The following is a 26,908-nucleotide window of genomic DNA, read 5'->3' on the forward strand; positions in this document are numbered from 1 at the left end:
CCTGTTGTACTTATCCACTAAAAAGTAATAAAACAAACACCAAAATTTAATATTAGATTTACAGAATTAGTTATGTTTATTCTTTTTAAATTGACAGCCTTTAATTAAATAATCCCTGGCGACAATGCCATGACAGTCCTTGTTCAGGTCCTTTCTGTCATGGAGTGAGAACAGTCTACCAGTATTGCTCATGGCACCGTCACATAAAACCATGCCGGAACACATTGCACAGGCCCAGTCCATCATTGCCCCTTTCATGAAACAGGAGCAATGATATGCAACCATGACTAGCATGTGCATATAATATATGAAAAAGGATATATATACAAAAAAGTATCAGGTATTTTGGGAAAAAAAACATAGTAATTGTCTATTTGCTTTATCAGCTATTTGAGGTTTAGGTCAACTTTAAGACCTTGTTAGAAATATAAAGCGTATCACCTTTCCCTTTGTTCAATAATCCTCATTACTGTACATCTCTGTAATGTTTTTTTTTTTTATACCTCCCTGACCCAATAAACCTTCAAACATTTCCTACTTAAATTTAGCTGCACGCCAAGCACAAGAAAACTCCCTAAAATCACCAGACATAATAAATTAAGAGAACAGGGTGGTTAACGGTGGGAGATTCCGAGGTCGCAATGTGAACACTGAATGCCTTACTAGAATACAAGTACGACATCCTATATGCTAAATATTTTATTGAAGCATTTCTATAATACTCCTGTCCCCTTGTCTGTGCTCTACAAGTTTGGGAACTTGTGCTTGTAAAGCGAGGGATGGATTCGCAAAGTTGCCTTATTGAAATACTTGGGGAATCCAGAATTAAAATCTACCAGCCATAAATCTCATCGAGAAACCATGTCTAACTAAAGTCTCACTACAGCCCTGCCCATTTTATAATCAATTCCAGAACATTCCCACTATGGTGGGTCAAGAATCGATTTACTGCAAATAATAAAGGGCATGGAGCTGGTAACTCCTGTGCCGAAATCATACAATCTATAAACTAACTGGGACAAGCCAATGCCTAGAGCTTTCAAAAGCAGTTTTGGGCAAACTACCCACTACTGCTAAAAGTAAAAATATAAAAGTAAACCAAGTATGTCAAGAACTGTAATGTCTATCTAAGTTATGGTGACAAACTTAGTGTGGTCACTCTGGTATAGGAAATGGAAAAATAATCTTTAGATAAAAAGTAATGAAATGTTGCACAGGGGTATACAGGACTGAAGGGATAGGGTCAGGAAAAAATAAACCTGCTTTAGTAAGGCTTACTTATATAGATCACTTTTTTCAACTCGGATTTAAATGTGAATATCCAATGGCAGGTATCTAAACAAATACCTCTTTTTTTTTCTGGCACTTTAATAAATCATTGACCTGGCTTGGTTAAAGAAATAATGGAATGTTTTCTTTTTGTTGCACAGATGCTACACCATATTACACAAAGCCTGTGTATCTTGACAATCGCACCTTACCTTTACCCGATGTTCCATTCCGTGCGTCGCTGACCTCGCAGGAACTGTCCCTGAAAGATAAAGAACAGGGGCCCTGGAATCAGCTGAGCCAAGAAGAAAAAATATCATGTAATGTACAGCAATACTTGATGCAAATACATAGTAAAAGCAGGACTGAAATGAACAAAATAGATCAAACGAAAATGTACAAAAGAAATCAAATGTTATGGTTCCACTCCTGTCTCATGTGCTGTTTGGGAAGATTTTGATTTCTTGTCTGAGTGACTGAAGAGAAAAAGAGTGTGTGTGTGTGTGTGTATATATATATATATATATATATATATATATATATATATATATATATATATATATATATATATATATATATATATATATATATATATATATATATATATACACAAAAGGTTGCGGCAGCATTCTAAGGTATATATCAACCTGGATTCTGTGGAAACCTAGGGTTCCTCCAGAGGTTGCTAGAGGTTCCTTTAGCAATGAGCAATGTACTTTTCAGGTCCGCTTAATTATATTTTTGGCTATATGGATGACATTCTTCCCACTGACCTCCACGCCAATATACTGTGAGCTGTGAATATAGTAATTATAGCAGGGGTTCCCTGAAGACCATAAAGTTATTTCAAGGGTTTCCCCATTCAAAAAGTTGAGAAAGGCTGCTCTAAGCTTCAGTTGGTTGGAACAAAGCGACAATTGTTAACCCAAGTGTGGCATGGAGGACCTTTATATTATTTATTTGGGGTGTGGCCTGGACCAGGATCAACCCAAAAACTGCAATGAAGACTGTAGGAGGTCCATAATGGGGGTATGCTATTTTGGAGGGAACCAGGAACATAGTATTTCTTAAGCTGAATTAAAATATTCATGCTATTTATGACTTTGTGGTTAGCTTTTTGTCTGGGGTCTGTATGTACTAGGCTTTAAAGCAAACTTCTTATCTTTTCCTTTTATTTTTATTTTCTGCAGTGTACCGGATAAAATTCAACAATACATATGCAGAGATGAATAAGCCAACCAATGAATGGAAGTCTGTTCTCGGGGGCATCCTTTTTTTCTTTGGCATAACAGGTCTCATTGTCTGGTGGCAGAGAGTTCATGGTGGGTACCAAAGGGTTGCTAACCCATTGCACCACATAACGTAGTTTTGGAGAAAACTAAAGTGGAATGATAATAGTTAATAGTCAATAGACAAGGATTAACTAAAGTGCTGAACACATTGCACAGGCAATGTACAAAGCCATTTTTGACATTTGTGCACTTACAACCATGTTAAAGTTTAGGGAAGGCCCTTGCAGCATGACTGTGCCCCTGTGGATAAAGTCAGTCATATAAAGGTATGATTTGCTAAGTTTGCTATGGAAGCCTGTATATGGAGACCTACTGATAGCTTTGCAGTGAATTGAACCTGGTCTTCTTAATCATCATCCTTATCTAGATGAACGTTAATTCCCACAGACATACTCAAAATGGAAAGTCTTCCAAGAAAAGTAAGGAAGAATCCTTATTACTGCAGATGGCATGAAAAAAATAAGACTGCAACTTCTGTGCACCCCTATTACAAGATACAGTAGCGGCACATAGAAATAAAGTGGATTATGCATGCATATGGAAGTTTTGCTTTCATGCCAGTTCCTTTGCCACCTAAAAAATCTTTTTCCAGGCAGACAGGAAAGCAGACCTTTCTTAGTTTATGATATAGACTGGGATTTAGCAACCTGTATCCCTATCACTGTGTAGGAGGTATAAATCACAATGACACACACTCTATAGACAGCGTCTGTTATCAATAACCTCTTTTTCTGCTTCAACAGTTTTCCCTGAACTCCCACACACCCTTGAAAAGGACTGGCAGGCCATGCAGGTCAAAAGGATGTTGGACATGCGTATGGGACCTATACAAGGTTTTTCCTCCCACTGGGACTATGAGAAGAACCAATGGAAGAAGTAAAGGGTTAAAAAGGAGATCTGTTACTATACACAAGTCCAGTATCCGTGCACATAACTACTATTTGAGTCAGTGTACCATTTCGCCAGCAACGCACAATTAAAATATTAATGAATCTACTTTTGTGATGTCTTTAATCACTCATTTCCTCCAACTTTTTGCTTTGCAAAATAACATTTCTTTTCTTTATTACCATGTCTACAATTAAACTCTCTGTATTGACTCGCAGAATAACTTCCTTCAATCCACAATATTTTCCAGTGTTTGGGAGGTATATGTAAATATGGTACACCAGGGTTGGACACATTCATGGTCCCCAGGCTCTCTAGAAGCTCCCGGAAGCCTGTAACAACTCAGAATGGTGAAGGAGGATCACTTAAAAGCTATTCCTCTCTCTGTTAAATAATCTGAAGGAATTTGTTTCGTTTTAGGAGCTGACAACCCCAGATACCCTGGCCAGGGAAACAAGCAGACTGAGGAGTTTTTGTGCTAGGGTAGAGGCAGTGGAGACATCTGGATATTATCTCAAGTCTCCTTAAAAGCAATCTGTCACCTCCATAATGTTATCACATAAATAGGTTTACTAGTTCCCTCGTTATAGCAATGACGTTTAGAAACAAAAAGGCTCCAGACTTTGAGCAGGTATGTGCCACTGCTCCATTCAACTGCCAAGGACCTACCTGGTGGTGGTCTCGAGCCAGCTGCAAAGGGGGGGGAGGGGGTAACTAAACAAAAAAAAACAAAAAAACACCTGGAACATTTTTAAGGTTATATTTACACTGCCATTGTTATCGACCAATGATAAACACCTGGACAGCACAGTGGCTCAGAGGTAGCACTCTTGCCTTTGCAGTACTGGGTCCCAGGTTCACTATCTGCATGGAGTTTGCAGGTTCTCCCCGTGTCTGCGTGGGTTTCCTCCGGGTACTCCCGTCCCCTCCCACATCCCAAAAACATGCAGTGAGGTTAATTTGCTTCCCCCTAAAAAAAAAAAATTGGCCTTAGACTTTATAAATGACATATGACTATGGTAGGGACATTAGATTGTGAACCTCTTTGAGGGACCGCTAGTGACACAACTATAGGCTTTGTACAGCGCTGCGTAATATGATGGCGCTATAAAAATAATGTATAATAATAAAACATTCCAAGTGCAATGCTTGATTTTCTAGCTCCCTAGAAAAGAGTTCAGCTGGAACATCCTCTAGAAACCAATGGTATTGTCTGGTTTTCTGCATCATGGCACGTAGCAGAGGTCGCTGTGACTGCAATGCATTCATTGTATAAAATCCTACCTAAACAATGGTATCTAGTGATCAATCCAACAGCTCATTATTTTGCTGCATGGTAATGGCCTATTCACCAATACGTAGTTATCTACCCTCCACAGGGTATTTCCATGAAAAGCAAGCAAGTCAACATGCCAAATAAAATGAATACATTGTGGAAAAATACCCTAAACCAGAACTAGAAATGAGGGATGTGATAACTGGCACAAGGTAGCACGAACAATGAGAAGTCTTTACAAAAAGTTTTAATTGATCCCATTTCTGTTTCCTGTCTTGGTAGGAGATATCGCATACAGATGGCAATAACAATCTGACAAGGGTTCCAAGGCCTAGCTTATATTTGCTTTAATCACCAGCTACAAAGGTGTGTTTTCCACAGCTGCTTTAGCTCTGCTCTACTAAAAGTGTTCCCCTGTGCCAATGTCACATTTCCCTGTGTTGTTCTATGTGTGTGTTCAGAACTTGAAGCAAAGTAAACAGAAGCTGAAGCTTGCCATATTTCCTTGTACACAGCCTGAAGCTAGTGAAGACTGGGCCGACTACTGTCCTCCAATTCTATGCAAAACAAAAAAAACACATGCATATGCATTGTGCATAGAATCAAATCACTACATAAACATGTGTGCAGCCTATGTAAAGAAAGATGAAATGGAGACTAGAGATAACCTAAGCATTGTAAATGTGCCTGCATAACTATCGCTATATTTGGAGACACTGGTAATGACTATGGATCTCCATCTTGTTACATAGTAGGTCAGGTTGAAAAAAGACATAAGTCTATCAAATATAAACCACTTGGGAAATAAACATATCCCAGATATAAAACCCTATGGACATGTTGGTCCAGAGAAAGGCAAAAAAAAACCCTGAAAAATTAAGCAATTCCAGAAGGAAAAGGAAACATTTACATACAATTGGTTAGCTATACATCATTACATACCTGGCAAACTTGTGCCAACTCCTCTCCACCTCTCTGGTTGTCAGCATTACTAAATGAGGGATAAAGCATAAGTTTGACTTTTACAGAACCAACTTCTTAGCTTTGTATATCTGTGAATCTAATGATTATTTAAACATGGTTTTGCATTTTTATCAAATGAAGATGACAAATGATAGCTATTTGTGCACAGTAACCCTTTTCACAGTAAGGTATTTAAGTTTATATATTTCTGGGGGTTTATTGGTACAATTTATATTACCCAGAACCTTATGGTGGAAGAAAGCTTAGTATATAGAAATTTAATTGTGCTGGGTATACATGCCTGAAAAGCAGGATCTCAAGTTGTATGCATAGCTGAATGATCTGTGCAGGAATCATAATCCTGCATCCTCCCTTGGTAGCTATTGTGGTAATTAGATCTTTAAAACAGTAGCAGCAGTCCAAGACAGCTCAATAATCAGTGCATACATCGAATAACAGAGGGACCCTGTATTTGTAATAAAAATATCTAAAACATTAGTTTATTATCCTTCATAGCTTCCTTCTAGTGCATTAAGACTTACCTTTATGTCAGTGAGGGATGTTGACAGTCCCACTTCCACAAATGCAAAACTTACCTGTCTCCACTATGTAATGATGAGTAAGGCACAGGTTCCTTCTCAAATTCAGTCCTGCAAGTCCTGGCTCCACCTGTGAATGCACACCTCTATCTCCATTCAATCCTACAGAGAATTCACAGTCTTATCATAGAACTGTTTGAGATTGTAGTGAGGAGGAGAAGCACAGGAAAAATCACATTGAATATTTTACAGAAGCAAGAAAAAGTGCTCCCTGGCCTGTAAAGTATGAGATTGAAAGCATAATGTTTGACAACTACAACCAAAATTTGCCTTTTGATCAAATCTGAAACTTAGCGTTGTCTCATGCATACTTTCTGTGTTATAGGAAGCCTTTCCAGAACTAATATTTGGACTACTTAATAATGAGCCTTTCAGTTGCAAAGTTGAGAAATTTGGTGGGTCTGAATAGCTTTAGCATAGGAAACTGGGCACAGTTGATAAAATCCAGTCTGTGTGTTGGCAGCCCACAACAGAACAACAGAAGGGGCCGAACGCATTTCTGGCAGATTAGATATTGTTCTGTACTTGTAGCGTCTTTAAAGCAATAAAACACAGGGGTATGGACATGAACTCCAAAGAAGCACTAAACTTTTTTTTCATTTAGTAGTTTATATTTGAAAACAAGACTTCACCGACCGCTCTATTTTTGTTTATTGTGAACAAATTAGTTCTCAAGCAATACTAAAAAAGACCTTTGGGGGGGGGGGGGGGCATTTATTTTTACCAGCAAAGTATTATTTATATTAAACATGATTTAGAGAGTGCAAACATATTATGCAGCACTGCACATTAAATAGGGGTTGCAAATGACAGACTAATACAGACAGTGATACAGGAGGAGAGGACCCTTGTTTAAGCAGGTTGTTGAGATAAAGGAAATAAGTTCCTGATAAAAGAGGAGACTGCATAGTCTTCCGTTTTCTTTTTAAAATACAACTTCATCTTTGAATTATGTTTCTGGTCTCATGCTGACTAGAACATTAAGTCTCCCAACTGATATTGGTTATCACAAGTATCATAATTAGACCAACAGTGGCTGTAGGAGTTGAGGATTGGAATAGAGAACCCCAAACATACCGTTATGTTGTAGCTCAGCCTCTCAAAAATACAGAAGACTTAAAAAAGGCTGAAATTCCGGATAAGACATACAGGCCTGGATTCATCAAACTGCAAGGCTAAACTGACAAAAATACATTAATAAAAAAACAATAAAGTATTTTTATTATTAGTTTAGTATGTGCACACCTATGCAACTAGCCTCTTTTTTTTGTTTTTATATTTTTTCCCTGATTTGTTTTACACTTGAGTTGTATGGATAAGGCAGTGTACACACATGCAAGTTTCCTAGCTGGAAATTATCTTTATTGGCACACAGCACCGTTCTCTTCTGAGGAAAGGGAGAAGAGGTATACCAAGCTATCGGTATCCCTCCATGACTTGTACAATGGTTGTTCTCCGTCAGTCATTCGGTTCATTCCAGGTCCAGGAACGATGTCGGGCGACTGCTGTACACATCAGATTCTCTTTACATGAACCTAGCATTTTACCGAGGGCGTGCACTTTTTATATATTGACTGTGTGTGTAATATTTATATATTTTATTGGTGATTGCAATAGGTCTTTAGAACACAAAAATGATAGAAGAAACATACAAACACTTGGAATAAACAGAAAAAAAAAAAAATATTTATTTAAAACAGTTGAACATTCTGCTTCCTGAAGCAGAGATCATCCAATTTCTAAAATGGATAACAATGTTTCAGTGTTTCAGTGTTTCCAGCTGTGTGAAAGCAAAGCCGGCTACTAAGCATAAAAACACCAAGTCCCCGATATCCCCTTCCTCTCAACCTCTGTTGTTTCTAGGGATGGCGGGACCCTTCGTCCTATCTGCGGATGAGGTAAGAGGCCAGTAGGGCGACTCCGCCCAGCATTGCTCCGGTTAGGAGCCACCTCCCAAAGCGTTCCTGGCTTTTCCTGACATTGGCAGCGGCATCGTTTCCATATAGGCTGACAAATGCTTCCTGTAAGGAAACAAGAGAAGGTTAGAATTCACAATAAAAAACAATTCCCGCATATATTCTATTCTATGGTGTTCACATAGATAATCCTATCCCTTGAAAAAGTAACAGGATGCTATTTATGAGCAGAGATAAGGTACTCTGCTTCATTTTACACACAGAAGAAACAACTAACTATTTCATTTAATTCTTTTTGTCCCATTAGCAACAGGTGCATATCGTAGATATGGTCAGAGGTATGTTTTAGTTAACGTTTGACCACCAGGCCACTTTAAAGTTAAGCTTCTCACTGAATGTCCTTGCATTTTTCTTTAGTAAGCACAATGATATCAGAAAACAACTTTTGTAGTGTGAGCCCATATATTGGTTAAAGATATTAGCATTGTGGGATGCGGTGGTGGTTGGAGGCACCTGATGAAAATAATGATACAATGAGCAGTCCAAGTCAATCTTCCGATACGGAATATAGAGATATTGCTATGAAAGAAGGTCCCTGTATTGATAAATTTCCATTTCAGGTTGTGATTTGTAATGATCAAAACAAGGAATGTATACCCTAACAGACTATGCATATTAAACCCATGGCCCCTGCACAGAACAAAGCAATTATGGGGTGAATGCATAATGGAAATTTTTTGTTGAGGGGACGAGAGTGGCCTAATTAGTAAACTTTATATATTGACGCCCAGTGTCAGCAGTACCTAAAACAATTACTAGGATAGTTTGTTTCACAAAGAGCAATGTTCACATGAAGAGAATGTGAGTGTTCGAGTGATTTCTTATTTCAAGTCAACACAATTGTGACAAGGTGGCAAAATCTAATAATTCCTTTATCAAAAAAAAGTTCAGATAAATCAGGGAAGATATCTAAAATAAAAGCAAAACAAACAATGAGTATGGCCATCATTCCTAATAGATTCTTAGCTCCAGGTGTGCTCCCTTCCTGCAAAAAGAGGGTGCAAGCAATGAAGAAGCTTTTCTTACTATCTTAAGCTACGTACACACGTCAAATTTTTCTCGCCCGATAATCAGCTCAGGGTGGATATCGGGCGAGAATCTGGCGTGTGTACAGCCCGTGTATCAGTCCTAGCAGATCCACAGACGATGAACGACGAGCGATCCCAATGCAAGGGAAGGGGGGAGGGTGCAGCGGGGTGAAGCTCCGCCGTTCTCTCCTCTCTATAGAGAAGAACGGTGCTGTATGTACAGAGCTCGTTCATGCATCGTGCCGCTCTTACCATTGGAAAGGATCGTGAAAGATCCTTTCCAACGGACAAGAATTGCACGTGTGTACGCGGCTTTACTCAATCTCATTCCCAAGTCAATGCAGATAGGTAAATAAAAAGAACTTTTGCATATTTCTTCTCAAAAGGCAAATTTTTATAATTCATTTAAAATTTCCTTATAAGATGTGCATTTAAGGTCCTTAAAGTATGTTATTTACCTATCAAAGTGTGGACATTCAGCAGCCTTAAGACTGCTGCCATCTTGGAAGTGATGTCAGCAGCCGTAGCAAACTCTTTAACTGTCATCTGAATGACTATGTCCCTTCCAAGTTGGTACATAAAGTTCATGTTAGGAGAAGATGGGTGGAGATGCTGAGTCGGCACAAACAGAATGGAGACACTCCCTACAGAGGAAAGGGCTAGAACGAGCAAAGAGTGGGACTATGTGTCATTAAATTCCAGCTACTTTTACCGGTTAAAAATAAGTAAATATATTTTGCAATTCAGTTTAGAAATAATAGAACGTTCCTAGCCTGGCCACAGTTTCACTTTAAGGTCATTGATACCAAAACATCCACTTTGCTCAATTGGTGCAAAGCTATGAGATATCCAAATAATTACAACAGACAATTATACTCCACTTTCAGATAAAAGATTCCAATTGCACACACTGCCATCACCTAACTTGGAATTCAGGATCAATGGGGAATTTTTTAATCATGTGACCTCCTTTATGGTATGTTCCAAGCAAAATACTAAATGCTGAATGTAAACAATAAAAGACAATAGAACGCAGCACTCCTTGCTGATCCCAGGGACATCCGCAGGAGTGTCCCAGCTGGGAGGTGAGCATTGTGACGAGGACATTCTTTACATAGTTATCCGGCTCCGCTCAGGTCTCAGCCCTAGCAACAGGCACCGGGCCACACATTAAGCAGAATGCAAAATAAACCGAAATACTAGCAACTTGTCTTTTACATATCCCCACCCTGTTGCTTTATTACTTCTCTTGTCTGACAACCGCGGAACTAAAATCATCAGCTAAAAGAGGCGACAAAAATAAAGTCAATCATGTAAAATGTGCAAAAACAAAAATTTGGAGGCAAGCTGCACAGGTTCACTGAAATTACATTTCACTTTAAATATTAAGGAAGGCATCCAAGGAATAATCTGACTGCTGGAAATAATTAATTAGCTTCTCAGCCCCCTGATATCTACATATCATATGCACATTTGGAGAAATCTCAAGTTTGCAGCAGGGTGATTCTTGCACATCAGGTACAGCTTCCTTTCCAGAAAGGAACATCACAAAATTTCACTCTAATCTGATAAGAGTAAATGCAATCATAGGCAGATAAAAAGTTATGCGGCTTTAAGAGAAGTGGGGTAGTATCCAGGCATGTGTAGAACAGTTTGAAACTTTCAAACTAATACGTTAACTCTTCATGGTACTGCTTTAGCACAATATTTAATAGTTCTAAAATGTTCTTCTTACAGCCAAGCCAGGAGCAACTGACCACTTTTAAGGCATACACCTGAGTGAGAATACCTTGAATGTGGCATATACAGCAAATCTATATGCACCCTTCTACCTGTCCAAACATCCACATTTTTAAAGTGTAGCTGTGCATACAATATCTACCCATTAAAGTTACCGAACACACCAATGCACATTCACATTTGTTTTGACATTTTACCAGAACACGGTCTCTAAATCCTACTGAATAATTTAATTGGGGACAGAAAGACAGGATCCTTGGACACCCTCCATCTTTCTAACCACATATATGAATAATCCCATTTTTATTTTTTACAAACTTATAGGTACTTTTATGTATTTACCACCAAGGGCCTTCCCATTACGTAAAACAAAAAATATTAAACTATTTTATATCGTGCAAAGGAAATCTGTGGCCTTTGTTCGAATATTTGAAAAAAAAAAAAATGCATGAAATGCAGGTAACTGTTCAGTACTGAAAGGATAGCTAATATCTATCAAGCCGATTTTAGCATGTTTTGAGGGTCAAACCAATATTATTTACTAATTGTTTTAGTTGAACCGTAAAATTATCTAAAACCTTTTAGTTTTAGATAGCAAAGGTTGGATAGGATAGCAGCAATTTAAACTGAACATTGAACCTTTATTGGGTTGCATTTGGGGTTCTTGTTACCCATTGAAGGTATACAAAGTGCCCATCAACATATGGATTCCTTAAATGACCAACACCCAAACACCTTTTAAACAAATGACTGTAAACAAATCCTTACCCAGCCTCCGTTTTCTTGTATCCAGGGCTGTAAAGTGGAATCCAAATATGTTGTCATCCATTGAATAATTCTAGGCAGAAGTTCTTCCATTTCTTTATCTGAACTCTCATAGCACAGTGCCCCCCCAAATGAGAAGAAAGCAACAATACGCCCCCAGTTTATGCCATCCCGAAACAGTTCCTGCACCACCTGCTCAAAGCTTTGATACGCCGTGTCTGGAGTGATATGCAGCTGGCAAGCAAGGTCGCTAAAGGCACGTCTATATCTCAGTTCAAATTCTTCGGATGCATCCAGCAAAGTTTGCAGTACTAATTCTGCCACAACAACCTGTGAGCCTCCTCCTGGGTGGGATCCGACCTGGTCTGTGGGGGTGGTGCCATTGGCGAAAATATCAGACTGAATATCAGTGCAGCAACTGGGTTTAAAGCCTTTCTTCAAGAGTTTTTTGCAAACAAAGTTTTGTACGAGATTTTTACTGCCTCCTTCCATCCTCAGGATTGATATCTTATCCTGTGCCAGGGCTGACAGGAAAAAGGCAAAGGGTGAAGCATATGGAACCTCAGGGTTGTTCTAGAGAGACTGCAGGTTTTTAATTTATGGCACACTGATGAACAAGCAGAGTGTTGCTTAGTGTTTATGCCGGGTTAAATAATTGGAAATGTGTCAGACACTAGAAAACATCTGAAAAAGAAAGAAAAAAAAAAAAACAAATGAGTATCATCTGCGATTTAGTACTCAATAAAAGACAAAGATGGCTAACTTTAGGAAGTAGGGCACGGAACTCAGATTACTGGTCAACATTGCTGCCAGTTGTCTAACATAATAACTTGCCCTGCTGGAGGATTCTACTCCTAAAAACTAAATCTCTTCTCCTGTAATACTATGTTTTTATATAGACAGCTAATAGTAAATTGTATTTTTAGTTTATCGATTAACAACCTTCATTGGCTTCTTCAAACGTAGCATCTATCTCCCAGTTATACTTGTACACAGAAAATTTGGAGCAGAATACTATTAAACCATCAGCAAGATACCATGTGGGTTAAAACACAATCATTCAATCAAATATAATCAGCTGTGAAGGAGGGATGAAGATGGGTGAGCTAAAATCAGGATCTAGCAAAATTTAAAGCACATATTCCAATCCCATGTGAATATCCTAACTAGTTCTAAGTTTTTCATGTTAACTCAAACACACAATGCACATGCATACCTCGCGCGCATGCCTATGCAACAAGTACCGAAAATTTAGCGGGTATTGTGCTCCCTAGAGAATTGCAATAAAACTTTTTAGTTGGAAAACACAGATTTGGTTACTAGTTTGGCAACATAAAAAGTTTTCTTGTATGGTTGTTCTGCTTTTTATTTGACATAATGTTCCTGGGTTTTAAGTTCCTTTCCATTTTATTAAGTGTGCAAAAACAAGATAACATGGCGATGTTAAAATTCTATAGAAACTATAACTAAACTTTTGTTTGCCTCCAGGGGTAACTTGTGATTTCTCATGATAAGCATCATACATGTGATCTAAGTATACATGACACATTGTGAAATATGCTCAGGGCTACAATAACGATTTCCTTTGAGTAGTGATGTCACTTTAGTCACAAGTCAAAGCCAATAATTGCATTGTGAAATGTGTAATGTCACTAAGTGTACAGTGACTCAGGGCGAGAGCATGCTAGCAAGGCATGTCTCTGTCAGGGTTAGATCTTTATTAGGTGTGTAATATATACATCAGGTAGCCTTTCACTTGTCAGTTGTAACAATAGAACAAAAGATTAGGACATAGTACACATGGACCGATTCTCACTTCCGACTCGAATAAATGGAAGTCATGTTGTGTGTACAAATCTCATCTTAAAGGAATTTAGAATCAAGCAGAACTAAATGCAAGTTGTGACCAAGCAGGTACTTGACTGTGGATGAGACAAGTGATGTCGCTTCTGCAATAAAATAAACTAACTCTCAGTGCTCAACCCAGACATTTTTTTAAGCTGGGTGGGAAGAAATTTTAGGCAGGTGGCAGTCCCTGTATTGTGACCCAACTCATCAGTAATCACCCAAAAACACCCGGGTGGTTACTGAAAAGTGCCGGGTGGTGCACCCGGCTAAAAGGGGCTGGGGAGAACACTGCTGTCTGATCTCAATCTTTTTTTTTTTTTTTTTACTTACCTGTCCTTGCATTAGGGCCGAGGTCTCCATCTTCCTCTGTTCCTCACCAATGTCATCATGACTGTCTATTAATATTCATACACCTGATGTGAGGATTTCCTCTTCCTGGTGCAGCAGGTGACACAAATAAATCTACAGACAAAAGCTTTGAATAGGGTAGAGAATGGTCAGAATTTTCTCCCTTTATCACAATGGGAAGATTTATCTAACTTCCTATTCTGGAGATAAAAAAGGGAAGCCTTTACAAAGAAAAGGTGAAATCCTTTATCACAGGAATGTGTTTCCTGTATGGAAGATTGCAAACGTCAGATTTTGGATTTCCTCTCACTTTCTGTACCCAACGGTAGAACAAATGGGTGGAACCTTCTGAGCAGGGCTACTTTTCTGCCCTATCTTTAAGGGATACAAATTCTTGAGATATACAGTATTCTCCCTAGAAATTATTTAGAGATAGGTGGGGAGAAGTTGCAGGCGGGTGGTGGCCCCTGTATTGTGACTCAACTTTCAGTAACCACCTGGCTGTTTTTGGTGGTGGTGCGCCCTGCTAAAAGGGGCTGGGGAGAACACTGGATACACATTAAGTCAAGCACAGGGATTTATGTTGGTCAGGCATCGGTCTTATTACAATGGCCGCAGCAGAAATAATTAAGAGCAAAGCCCAGAATCCAATACACACAAAAGTGTAATTAGCAGCGTTGTCCCCTCAATACAAGGAGATGGGTGCAGGTGAAACTTGTTTTACATTCTAGAAACAGAAAGAAGTGAACATCTGTAGTTGTATGATGTATCTGGATGAGCCTGTCCAGAGAAATGTGCAAGATTCACTTTGAATTGTGACATTGGGCATGATTTAATAAAGCTCTCCAAGGCTGGAGAGAATAAACTTTCATCAGACAACAAACTTTCATTGCACAAACTTTTATTGCACAACAATTTTATTTCTGTGTTTAGCCATTCGACCATTTACAAAGCTTGCTAGGTTTACTAAAAAAGTAAAATGATAATCCCAATTTTATTTAAAACAGCAGTGTGAAGACAGCACAAGTTAAAGACTTGGGCCCTGATTTAATAAAGCTCTCCATGGTGGAGAGAATAAACTTATCAGTAAAACTGGAATGGATCTGGTCCAGGATTCAATACATTTGCTGGCGTGTGATTTCATCAGTCATTTGCAATTTGCTAGCAAATGTTATGAATCCTGGACCGGATCCATTCCAGGTTTGCTGGATCACCCAGCTTGCACCCACAAACATACAAGTTCACTGGATGAGAGATTGCAAGCTTCTGGACAGCTTACAGCGAACCTTCAACTAACAGAGAAGATCCACTTACATTGTCTTGGATCCATCCCCCCTCCTAAATCACATACACTTAGTAGCTATTTACATAAATTTATATATATATTATATATATATACACATACATACACACATATACATACACACACACACACACACACACACACACACACACACTGTGGCACCTAGGTGAGAAGTTTCCAGGCAGATTCCTATAAAACGCCTAGCAGCTGACTCTACACAAGTGCTGGTTATTTAGGAAGGGCTGGGGTGCTTGATTAGTATAAATAGGTCTTCTGTTTTAGTGGAAAATTTTAAGAAATTAAAAGTTACGTCCATGTAAAAAAAATAAAAAAACTTTGCATGGAATTACAGGCACGTTAAAATCTCAGCCAATGCTAGCAATGATTGCACAACGTAAGTCTGCAATTATCCCGTACTTTCTTATCTGTCAATTTTCCCTTCAAAGAAAAAAAAACCCACACATGAATTAAAAAGACAATCAAGTTAACAGTAAATGAACTCACTACACAAAACACAACCTACACACTCACAAGATGAATTAGTCAAAGGTAAAGTATGACTGTACAGCTGTTGTGAAATTACAAGTCCAAGCATGTCCAGAGTAGTGAAATCTGATGGGGTTTGTAGTCCCACAGCAACAGGCAGTGCAAAGGCAATGCATCTACAGGACATATAAAACACAGCTGGGCATAGATAACACCCAGAAACTTTATTAATATTCTTATTATATGAAATAAAACCCATGGTAAGCTTAGTACCTAGTTTACAGAGTCAACTACTCTTTTCCATGTTAAATTTAGAATCAAAGTAAAGCAGAGATTTTATAGATCCGATGGTCAGCCTTGCAGACATATTCATGAAATAACACTGTCCTATGATAAAACCTGCAACTGTCCCTGGAAATGGGGGACATTAAGCAACCATACTGGTGTCCCCCCCTAAAACATGGGAGGTATCCACTAATTTAATATTCCACCCTGAATACAAGGTCTATTGATAATTATTTTTAAGGAATGGTCATTGGAACTAAGTAAGTGTTTGCATATCTCTCTTTTTAGTAAAATGCTTTTTTGTGATAAACTGAATTAAAATTGTATTTATTTGTACTAAAAATCATATATGGAGCAGTGCTCAACTCAGAATTTTTTTAAGCCGGGTGGGAAGAAATTGTAGGTGGGTGGCAGCCCTTGTATTGTGACCAAACTCTTTAGTAACCACCCAAAAACAGCCGGGTGGGTGCTGAAAAGTGCCGGGTGGAGCACCCAGCTAAAAGGGCCTGGGGAGAACCCTGTGAAGCAGTTGTGTTCTTCTGACGAAGCTGTAATAGGTGAAACGCGTCAGAGCAAAACTTTGTCTTAATGAAAAAGAATTGTATACTTAAAAAAAAAAAGTTTGTTTCTTAAAAAAACAAAAATGGTTTGATGTGTGTTAACCAATATGGTTGTTTTATTGATAATTAAGAATAAATATCATTGATGAATGTTAAACTATGTATATCAAGATTTAGAGATTGAGTACCTAAAAAAAAACGTTCTGTTCCAAATTGATTTAGGGGTCCGGTACAATTGGCTGGAAACATTCCCTCTTAATTAAGAAAAAGAAACCTTGAAAACCTACAACTGTCCCTGGAAGCGAGGGACATCAGGCAATCATGCTGAAGTATTAACACATTACCATGGTTCACAACTCTTTTAGAAATGATCTGAACTCATCACTATAACTAATGTGCTAATTAGGGATTACATTTGTATTACGATACATAGAAATAGGTAGGGAGAGAGAGGGCAGCACGGTGGCTCAGTGGTTAGCACTCTGGCCTTTGCAGTGCTGGGTTCCAAGTTTGAATCTCAGCCAGGACACTATCTGCATGGAGTTTGTAGGTTCTCCCCGTGTTTGCTTGGGTTTCCTCCCACATTCCAAAACAACCTGTCGTTAGGTTAATTGGCTTCTCCCCAAAATTGACATTAGGCTGTATTAGAGACATATGACAATGGTAGGGACATTAGATTGTGAGCTCCTTTGAGGAACAGCTAGTGACATGACTATGGACTTTGTACTACGCTATGTAATATGTCTGCACTATATAAATACTATGTAACAATAATAGGAAGAATGGGCTTGCAATATGTATTTACTTACTACTTAGATCAGTGTTTCCCAACCAGTTTTCCAATTCGTTCCTCTCGGGTCATTTTAAGTAACACCAATGACTTTTTTGGAGCTAGGGCTGGGGAGAACACTGCTATCAGTGAAGGTGACGCACTTCCCACTGCCCACCACGCGAATATACTAATTATCAGGAAAGGAATCACAACGACATTACATTTCATACAGCAGGCTGCACACGTGTATAAGTAGGTAATAAATAATGTAGACCCATTCTTCATCAAAGTGCAGCAATCACATGGCTGGATTGTTTCCATTTCTATCACATGGATCTCACAAGGTTGAGACACTGGCTTCTCTTACAGTTCAGCCAAAGGTAGCTTTGAAGGGGACGCCCAAGAAAAAATTAAGCAAAAAACAAATTCACTGCGGACTAGAGAAAGGAGCACTTAAAGAGAAACTAAACTCAAAAATGCCTAAAACAAAGAAACAAAAAAATACTTACCTTCAATCCTGCAGAACTGTCGATCCATCAGGAGGTCTCTTCCACCGGGTCCCGCATTGTCCCTGCATTCATCTCCGGGCACCGCCATCTTCTTCCGGGTTCTTCTTCCTACGTCACCTGACCCAGGCACGAGATTGGGTGACGTAGGTTGGAAAAAAAACTTGCCGATCTCACTGCCCATGCGTGAGATTGGCAATTTTTTTTCTTCTAACGAAAAAAAAGCTCCTTCTGCACATGTTCGAGCATCTCAAGAACCTCCTGAGATGCACGACATAGGTATCCTTGGCATCCCCAGTAATTCTCAATTGCCTAGGGGGCGGTGCTGCACCTTTTTTTTTTTTTTTTTTTTAAAGGGTGTTGCATTAAAAAAAGAAACAGAACTTTTACCTTACATAAAAGACAACCCACCCTTTTTTTATGTAAAGTGAAATTTCTGAGTTTAGGTACCCTTTAACATACAAGTAGAGGCAAGTATTGGCGCACACACACCTCTGACTATTCACTCCTCCCACCATGAGGGGTCAGTCTACTGCCAACCTGCCCTAATCTACATCCAGGTGTTGTGTCTTGATACTGCTGCTATTGGGTAGCCACTGGCCTTACATTGTCATGGCAACCAGCCCCTGACAACATATACAAAGTACATAATATTCATAATAGTAAACATGCCAGGTGACAGGGCCTCTTTAGGAGGCTTGAAAATAATCTTAGAACTCCCAAAGAATTTATTAAATAATAAAAATTCAGATGCAAGGATAGAAATGGGAAAAAGAATACGTATCCAACACATACCTGTGCACCCCCCATTATATATGTATTATATTATATATATCACCATGGTAATGTGAGATACTGCTGCAATAATCACACACAGTCACTGACAGATACAACAAACAGACCTATAAATCTCTATGTGACAGGAAACACACCCAGTACATGTATACCCCCCAGCCTAGGCACCGCAAGGAGCAGAGAGATGGGCCCCTAGCTTACTCACCCACAAATACCCCCTGTAGGGGGTCGTTCCCTGTCACTCCTCAGAATTGTCTCCCTCTTGCTTCCCCCCTGAGACTCTCTTCTTGTTCCCCACCTTCAGTCCCGCCCCTTCCTTGACGACAGACTAATGAACCAATCAGCGAACAAGACTTAAAAGGCCTGCGCACGTACATTGTCACAAGGACTACAATTCCCGGCATACCTTACGTAAAAGACACGCACGTTTACGTACAAAACGACAGCCGTTACTATGAAGACGATCCAGGGAGGTCCACAACAAAATGGCGACTGTAGTTGTATACAGAAAGGGGAGATTAAGATTTTTAAAACTTAATTTAAATGCTATGTATTACTAATGGAAGATTTGATCAAAGTGGATTGCATCCTTGAGCTTTAGTTCAGTGATGGCTTGGATGATGCCATCAGTCTGCTGCAGGCAGTAGAAGGAATTCCCCAAGTCTCCTTGTACTAAAAATATTTTTTTTAGCAGCTGTGCCCCAGTAAAGGCAGCAAGCAACACTATAGGCCTGACATGATGCATGAGTATAGAAAATATTCACCACCTTCTAAACATTCACATAAAGACAACACATACAAAAAAAATCTAACTGTAATCTTCCATGGCAATAAAGTCTCATTGAAACTAACTGTAAACCCTAAAGCTACATACACACTTCCAATTATTATCGTCGGAAAACGAACGACGAACGTTCCTGCACGATATATATGAACGATCGTATAGCACCGATCCTGCACATAGAGTTAACGACACGATCGTTCGTAGATATTGTACACACAATAGATACGATCGTTTAAGCGATAGAGGAACTATGTGCACGACAGGAAAGTGAACGGACGTTCGTTCATCACGCATGCTCTGAACATGGACGATCAACGAACGACTGTACACACGAACGATGTTCAACGATCGTCGCCCAATCCGATCCGCCGGTCCGGTCGTTCGTTTCCAACAATTTTCCTCGTTCGTCGGCGTCGTTGGTTACTTTTTTACTAACGATTTTTTGCCCAATCGATCGTTCGTCGTTCGATTGGAACGATAAAAATTGGAAGTGTGTACGCACCTTAACTGTCCAATGATGTCAGCAATCAGCGAATCCTGATTGGCTCTGCTTGTACACCACACTGTGATGTCACAATAAAAGGCATTGTCTTAGGCAGTAGGGGCTGTTAGGCTAGGTACACACGTGCAATAATTATCATTTGAAAGCGAACGATCAACAATTTTTCCCAATTTTTTTTGAAAAAAAAACGTTTGTATTGTGCACAATTCTGTACATGCTGTAACAATACGTTCTTTCAAATATAATCCACCAATACCGTACACGTTAGATACAATTGTTTGAACCATGCAGGAAGTGACATGTACAGGAGAAAGTTTATCACAGAACAATCCACGATCACTGAACAACTGTACATACAATAGATTACGAACGATCGTCGCCCAATCAGATACGCCCGGGACCGTGGTTCGTTTTCAGCGATATTCCTCGTTTGTCAACGTCGTGACCAGCCGTTGTGCACTTTTCTTATTAACAATTATCGAACGATCTGTGGTGGATCGTTTGCTTCCAAGGACAATTATTGCACGTGTGTACGCAGCCTTAGCTGTTAGAAACCAATGAGGGATGGCTGGTCCTTTCCGTTACTAAAGCCGTCAGCAAGGATTAACCAATGGCTGTGCATACCACACTGTGATGTCACAGTACAATGTCCAATGAAGGTGTTGTCTCTAGCAGTAGGAGCTGTTAGAAATCAGTGGGGATCTCTTTCCTGTCTTCCCAAAGTTAAATTTAAGCTGCGTACACATGTCAGATTTTTCTCGCCCGATAATCGGCATCGGCCAGATATCGGGCGAAAATCTGGCGTGTGTACAGTCGGCGGCGTCCATCGTCCGAACGACCGTCCTGGCGGATTCACGGACGATGAACGACGACCGATCCTAATGCAAGGGAAGGGGGAGAGCGCGCAGCAGGGTGCTGCTCAGTCCTTCTCCCCCTCCCCTCTCCATAGAGCATGCACCGTTCATGCATCGTGTAGTCCTTTGTCGTTGGAAAGGATCGTGAAAGATCCTTTCCAACGACAAAAATTGCACATGTGTACGCAGCTCAACTGAAGGATATTGCAGAACTATTATGCTTCACTATATAATCTCAATCATAACCCCAGGGATGGCGAGACCCCCAATCCTAAAACCGATAGGATAAGACAATATCTGCAGAAACTGAACCCTCCCAGCCTATGAGAGGCTGAGAAAAATAGATCAGAATCCCCTTTCACGATCGAGGATCATGCAGACCAAACTAGGAAAAGAGCTGGGCCCAGACGGATTCTCGCTCAATTATTTTAAGGCTGACACCTTGTCACCCCACTTTGTAGCTGCCTTTAACTCTTTGACTCCCAGCAGTAGTCTACTAAGGGACTCCCTCAGAGCTCTCATTCCGGTAATCCCAAAACAGATAGGGATCAGGTGTGCAGCAGCCATAGACCAATATCGCTTTGAAACCAATACCTAAAACTGAGCCAATAGGATACAAAGGTACCTTCACAAATTTATTGGGCTTTATGCCGTCCAGGGACACAAAGGAACGACACCTCTTCGGTCATCAATTGGATACATTCCGCAATATCGATCAGAAGGCTGACCATGCTGCTCTCCCCAGATGCTGAAAAAGCTTTTGATTGGGTGGACTGGGATTTTATATTGATGACACTTGGGGTTGGGAGACAACATGATGGAATGGATCTCAACTCATGCAATAACTTTTTAATGTTTTCAAAGGCTTTTTATCCAGTTTAGTAAGGAAGGCAACAGACAGCTGTCCCCCACTGCCCCCTTGCTTAATTGGCTAAATACAGTGAGAGGAGTATCGCCCAGTTGAGCATGTCATTGGTTACATGTCTCACCTGACCTGGCAAGGGGACAGCTGTCCTCGACTGACTCCTGCTGGATTGGCAGCACACAATAAAAGGAGCTCCCTCCACCAGTGACAGCTGATATTGTTTACATACGTCAAGCTGAGACAACAAGAGGGCAGCCACAGACAATTGTGCTGCATTGACGTAACACATTGACAGAAGCTCTGCCCTCCCTTTCATTGTGCACAGCAGGAAAAGCAAGTGACAGCTGTCTAACCTTCAGATGGGCTTAGCTCTTGTCATTGTTTACATGTTTCCACCCAATCTGTCAATAGGGCAGCCAGTGACAGCTAATCTCGACTGCCACCTTGCTGGATCGGCTAAACACCTATCCTATTTAGGCATCACTGGACTATGGGAGGTAATTATTAGTTAAAAAGAGAACAATAAAATAGTTATGAAAAAAATAAAATAGAGCTGCTTTAACACTTTCTGGGAATGGGTATTGGTTACTATGTACCTCTGTACTTATTGCACAGGATAAAAGGGGCAGATATCTGGTGGCTGCCTTGTTAAAGGGGCTTCCAGATTCTTATTGGCTCTCTACTTGCAGACTCACACAACACTAGGGTCAATGATTACAAGCATTTCACCCAATCCATCAAGCAATCTGATAGGGGGGCAGCTGTCAACTTGCTGGATTGGCTGAACATAATGACAGGAGGTCTGCCCACCAATTCATTGTTGTAAGCAGGGGAAAGACAGGGACACCTGTCCTTGGCTGCTCTCTTGCTGTTTGAACTGAACACAATGACATCAGCTCCTCCCAGGTGGGCATAGCTCTTGTCACATGTCCACCCAATCAAACAAGAGGGCAGCCAGGGACACCTAATCTCGACCGCCACCTTGGAGGATTAGCTAAACGCTCATAAAATCCAATTTAGACATTGCTGGACTATGGAAGGTAACTATTAGTTAAAAATAAAACAAATAAAAATGTCTGGTAAAAAATAAAACAAATAAATACTATGTACCCCTGTACTTATTCCACAGGGTGAAAGGGCAGATATCTTGGGGGGCTATAAAGAGGTTTCCAGATTAATATAGGCTCCCAATCTGCAGATCTACACAACACTGGGGTCAATGTTTACAGACATCCACTCAATCCACAAAGAAGACAGCTGTATTTGGCTGCCCTCTTGCTGGATTGGCTGAACGCAATGAATGAAGCTCCACCCAGTTGCGTCAAGCCGATCCATCAAGAAGGCAGCCAGGGACAGTTGTACTGGTCTGTCAACTTGCGGCATTGGCCTAACATAAAGACAGAAGCTCTGCTCTCCTATTCATTGCGCATAGCAGGGAAAGCCACGGGTAGCTGTCTACCCTCCAGGTTAGCATGGCTCTTGTCATTGTTTACATGTGTTCATCCAATCCAGCAAGGGGGTGGCCAGTGACACCTGATCTAGACTGCCACCTTCCTGGATTGGCTAAACACATTATAACGCTGCACGCTTAGACATGGACCCCTGGACTATGGAAGGTAATGATTAGTAAAAAAGAGAACAATAAAACACATCTGGTAAAAAATAAAACAATAAAGTAGAGCTGTTTTTATTTTGGGAGGGCAGAGCTAAATGATTGCTGACTTATAAAAGGTAATTAGTTAAATAATAAAGTAGAAATAAAATGATGTTAAAAATAAAATAGTGCTGCTTTATTACTTTCTAGAAATGGGTACAAACATCCACCTAACCCACCAAGGGGAAAGCTGTATTTGGCTGCCTTGTTGTTGGATTGGCTGAATGCAATGACAGGAGCACTGCCCAGGTGGGGGAGCTATTGTCATTGTTTATATACATGCAGGCAATCCAATAGGAAGACAGCAAGTGACAGCTGTCACCTTGCTGGATTGGCTGAGCACACCACTTCATTGCATTAGGAAAGGAAAAGCATTCTTAGCTCTCATTGGTCCTGACTGGAGCACAAGGACAGCTAATAAATTATATAAATTGGAACTTTAATTATGAAACCTTTGCTTTATACTGCGACACAAACTTGTACAGTTACTGACAGGTCCACTTTACATTCACCAAAGGCTCCGTTGCCTCTCTGACCTGTGTAGGCACTTTTTCCCCTCAGCCATTGTTATAAAAAGACCCCAACAGACTCAAGGCTTTAATTTAAGCAAAGTTGTTTCCTGATACATGTGGGACAGTGATCCTTCATCCATCTCAGTAATTATTTTATTTTTTAGTTCATTATCTTTTCCTTGGATGATATACATTGCAAAATAAATACAGCTGGAAAATGATTTTTGTACCTGGCTTAATTTCAGGCTGCAAAGCAACAAAATGTGTATATTTTCACATTCTTTCCTTACTGGTTTCAACTCTTTCTCTACAGTTACTGATCAGATACAAGATTAGAGGCCAGGTTAAAATCCTATTGGTGGCTAGAAAATAACTAGTGAGAAAATTGAAATACATCCCCTATTTAGTCTCTAGTACTAGACTTTTCTAATAAGCAAACATTTCCATTTAGAAAAATGTAAACCCTTACCATACATATGCACTTCCTGCTGCAGGGTGACAATGCTCTGTCACTATATTTAAGTGTGCCAGTGTTGTCACCCTGTCACATGGGCCTCCGTTGCAGCATACATCACACAGGCAAAGTAAATTATTGTCACCATCAGGAAATATGTCATGCAGTCATTGTTGGAGTACGTGTAGACAGGAAGTGGCTGCAACGAGTCGAAAACACATCCTCTGGATTAAAAAAAGGAAAAGAATTAGAACGCTATTTGGTTTGGAAATGGCAATTGATTACAATGTATAGTCTGTTAGAAAACTTAATGTCACTCAATAAAAGTGTGCGTCTTCTTACAAGGGAGTTGCAGATTCTCTCATGTGAAAAACATGTAGTATTTCTATTTTTGTCATTCTGAGAATTATGGAGACTTATACAACCATAAAACGGAGGGATGAGACACATAGACACAGGAACATAGACATGACAGATTAGCTGAGTCACTTATCTTACCAACATGTAGAAAACTTACCACAACGGCCACACCTAATACATATGTAAGCCAGTTCGAAGCTGGGTATTTACATACATTGCATGCATTTTCTGCAATTTTCTTCTTTTTAATAGTGTCCCTATTGGATCATCAATCACTCACTCTCCTTTTGAATATCACTGACAAAGAAAAAATTCCAGTAATACCTATGGGATTTTCCTTTTCTTTATAACAGTGTTTTCTGGCCTTTTTAACATGGGGGAACCCCTTGAAATAACTTTCAGGGAACCCTTGCCATGATTACTATATCTCAGTACATGACATGGTAGTCAGTAGGAAGAATGCCTTTTACATTGCTGGTCAGCAGGAAGAATGTCACCCTTACAGATAGCTAAATAGATCAGTGGTGTCAGAATGAACGGATAGTCACTGATTTTTCATTGCTTAGGGGACATCTAGCAAACTCTGGAGGAACACTGAATTTGAGAATTAGAGAAGCCATCTATCTATCCACCTACCTTACCAATCTCTACGTTACCTCTGTCTTCTTCCTGTGTTGGCCAGGTGTGAATGACATTGCGATCCTTCTGGCTTCATGTTTGGTAACAGGTGACATTTCACAAGAAGTCCCTTTCATCCCACATTGGGTTGGAGATTTTGTTTGCTTGAAATGTTCCCAGAAGGACAGTTTCCGGCCCAGGGATGCAGAAGATGGTAAGGTAAAAAATGTTTTAATTACAGGTATTATTTGGACCTAATACCTGCTAGGGACACAGAGGAGGGGATTCTTTTTATCATTGAGGAACCCTTAATAACTTTCAGATATTCAGAGACCCCCTGCTACAAATATTATACCCACAGCTCACAGTACATTAGTGTGATCATCAATGGAAAGAATGCCTGGCCAGTGGGAAGAATGTCACCCTTACAGATAGCCATATAGATTATGGTTCGGTGGTAACTGACCTGAGAGGTCCAAATGGCTGATTGGAACCCTAAGCTACATTTGAAAGGCACCCCATTCCTGCACATACTACCTGCCATTATACCCTGGGTACCCCATTTCTGTACATACACCCTGCCATCATACCCTGGGCACTCCATTCCTGCACATACATACATACCCTAAGCTACATTTGAAAGGAAACCTCATGGTTCCACAGAAACACTGATGTAAGCGGACTTTGGATTTTACTGCCATGTCTGCTTTAAATTATATTTTCTGTATACTTGAACACTTTGAAATGAGAGATTGATATTTTAAAGTGGATAGTTTACCAACTTTGTCTGACATTTGTGAGCACAGCTAAGTTCTGACCAGGTAGCAGGATTTACATAATTGTGTAATTTAAACTGAGATAAACTCAGGCAACAAAGTAGATGATGAAAAATAACTGAACAAATATAGCGCCATCCTTAGGGATAGAAAAGCCGATAAAATCATTGCCGGGGGTATTGTGATCTCTATGACAGGCACTTAATATCTTAAACTTATATGGCTGCAATTCACTGACAATGGGTTTAAATAGACATAACAGTCTAATAGATACACGGGGCACACATATGCCACAGTCCATGATTACATATTTGGTCAAATTATAGACAGAGAACTAACACTTTGTCTATGCCTACCTTAAAGAAAGAGCTGAACACTGGTTGTTTACATCCACCACCCTCTGATTTAATGTTTTAAATGTTATTAGGGACAGCCATTTCCATTATCACTGCTGGCAGCTGTCTAGAATCTGAGCTGCGGCACAGGGTGTGAGACATAACAGGAGCAACACAACAGGTAGTTACCCTGGTCCTTGTCTGTGCTGCCTTCCATCAAAACCATTGGTGGGCCTCCAGACAATCAACAAGCACTATGCAACGTGCAAATGTCTAAGTCTGCTTGTGGGCTGTCATACCTGTGCATTCCATTCCCACACATACACACTGCCATCATATCCTGGGGATCCAATACCTGCACAAACCACCTATAATCATACCCGGGGCACCCTATTCCTGCACCTACCACCCTAAAATCATACCCTGGGCACCATATTCCTGTACATACTACAATATAATCATACCCTGGGCACCCTATTCCTGCACATACCACCA

The 26,908-nt window shown here is 40.0% G+C and overlaps 2 protein-coding genes across 4 annotated transcripts in view; one reads left to right on the forward strand and one right to left on the reverse strand.

Annotated features, from left to right (window-relative positions):
* Positions 1–3,557, forward strand: part of COX4I2 (cytochrome c oxidase subunit 4I2) — a 7,577-nt gene extending 4,020 nt beyond the window's left edge. For both annotated transcript variants that reach the window (XM_072414275.1, XM_072414276.1), the window contains exons 3-5: positions 1,431–1,589; positions 2,460–2,591; positions 3,305–3,557. In XM_072414275.1, coding sequence (XP_072270376.1) covers positions 1,431–1,589; positions 2,460–2,591; positions 3,305–3,441 — 428 coding nt within the window. In that variant the 3' untranslated portion in view covers positions 3,442–3,557. The remainder of the gene's footprint in view (positions 1–1,430; positions 1,590–2,459; positions 2,592–3,304) is intronic.
* A 4,394-nt stretch (positions 3,558–7,951) lies between these two features.
* BCL2L1 (BCL2 like 1) lies at positions 7,952–24,536 on the reverse strand. Of its 2 annotated transcripts, none has more exons than XM_072414279.1 (3): positions 24,340–24,536; positions 11,800–12,480; positions 7,952–8,308 (listed from the first exon to the last, which is right to left on the reverse strand). In XM_072414279.1, the coding sequence occupies exons 2-3, from the start codon at positions 12,286–12,288 to the stop codon at positions 8,171–8,173; spliced, it is 627 nt and encodes a 208-aa protein (XP_072270380.1). In that variant the 5' UTR covers positions 12,289–12,480; positions 24,340–24,536; the 3' UTR covers positions 7,952–8,170. The 2 variants fall into 2 exon arrangements, with proteins under 2 accessions (XP_072270380.1, XP_072270379.1); XM_072414278.1 differs by lacking the exon at positions 24,340–24,536 and adding an exon at positions 18,905–19,054.
* Between the last annotated feature and the right edge of the window lie 2,372 nt (positions 24,537–26,908).

This window comes from Pyxicephalus adspersus, chromosome 6, assembly GCF_032062135.1.
Source record: "Pyxicephalus adspersus chromosome 6, UCB_Pads_2.0, whole genome shotgun sequence".
NCBI classification, from domain to species: Eukaryota; Metazoa; Chordata; class Amphibia; order Anura; family Pyxicephalidae; genus Pyxicephalus; species Pyxicephalus adspersus.

Coding starts and splice junctions, on each gene's coding strand:
- BCL2L1 (XM_072414279.1), bottom strand. CDS start 12,288: ATGGAAGGAGGCAGTAAAAATCTCGTACAAAACTTTGTTTGCAAAAAA. Junction 8,309..11,799: donor TACAAGAAAACGGAGGCTGG/GTAAGGATTTGT, acceptor GTTTCCTTACAG/GAAGCATTTGTCAGCCTATA.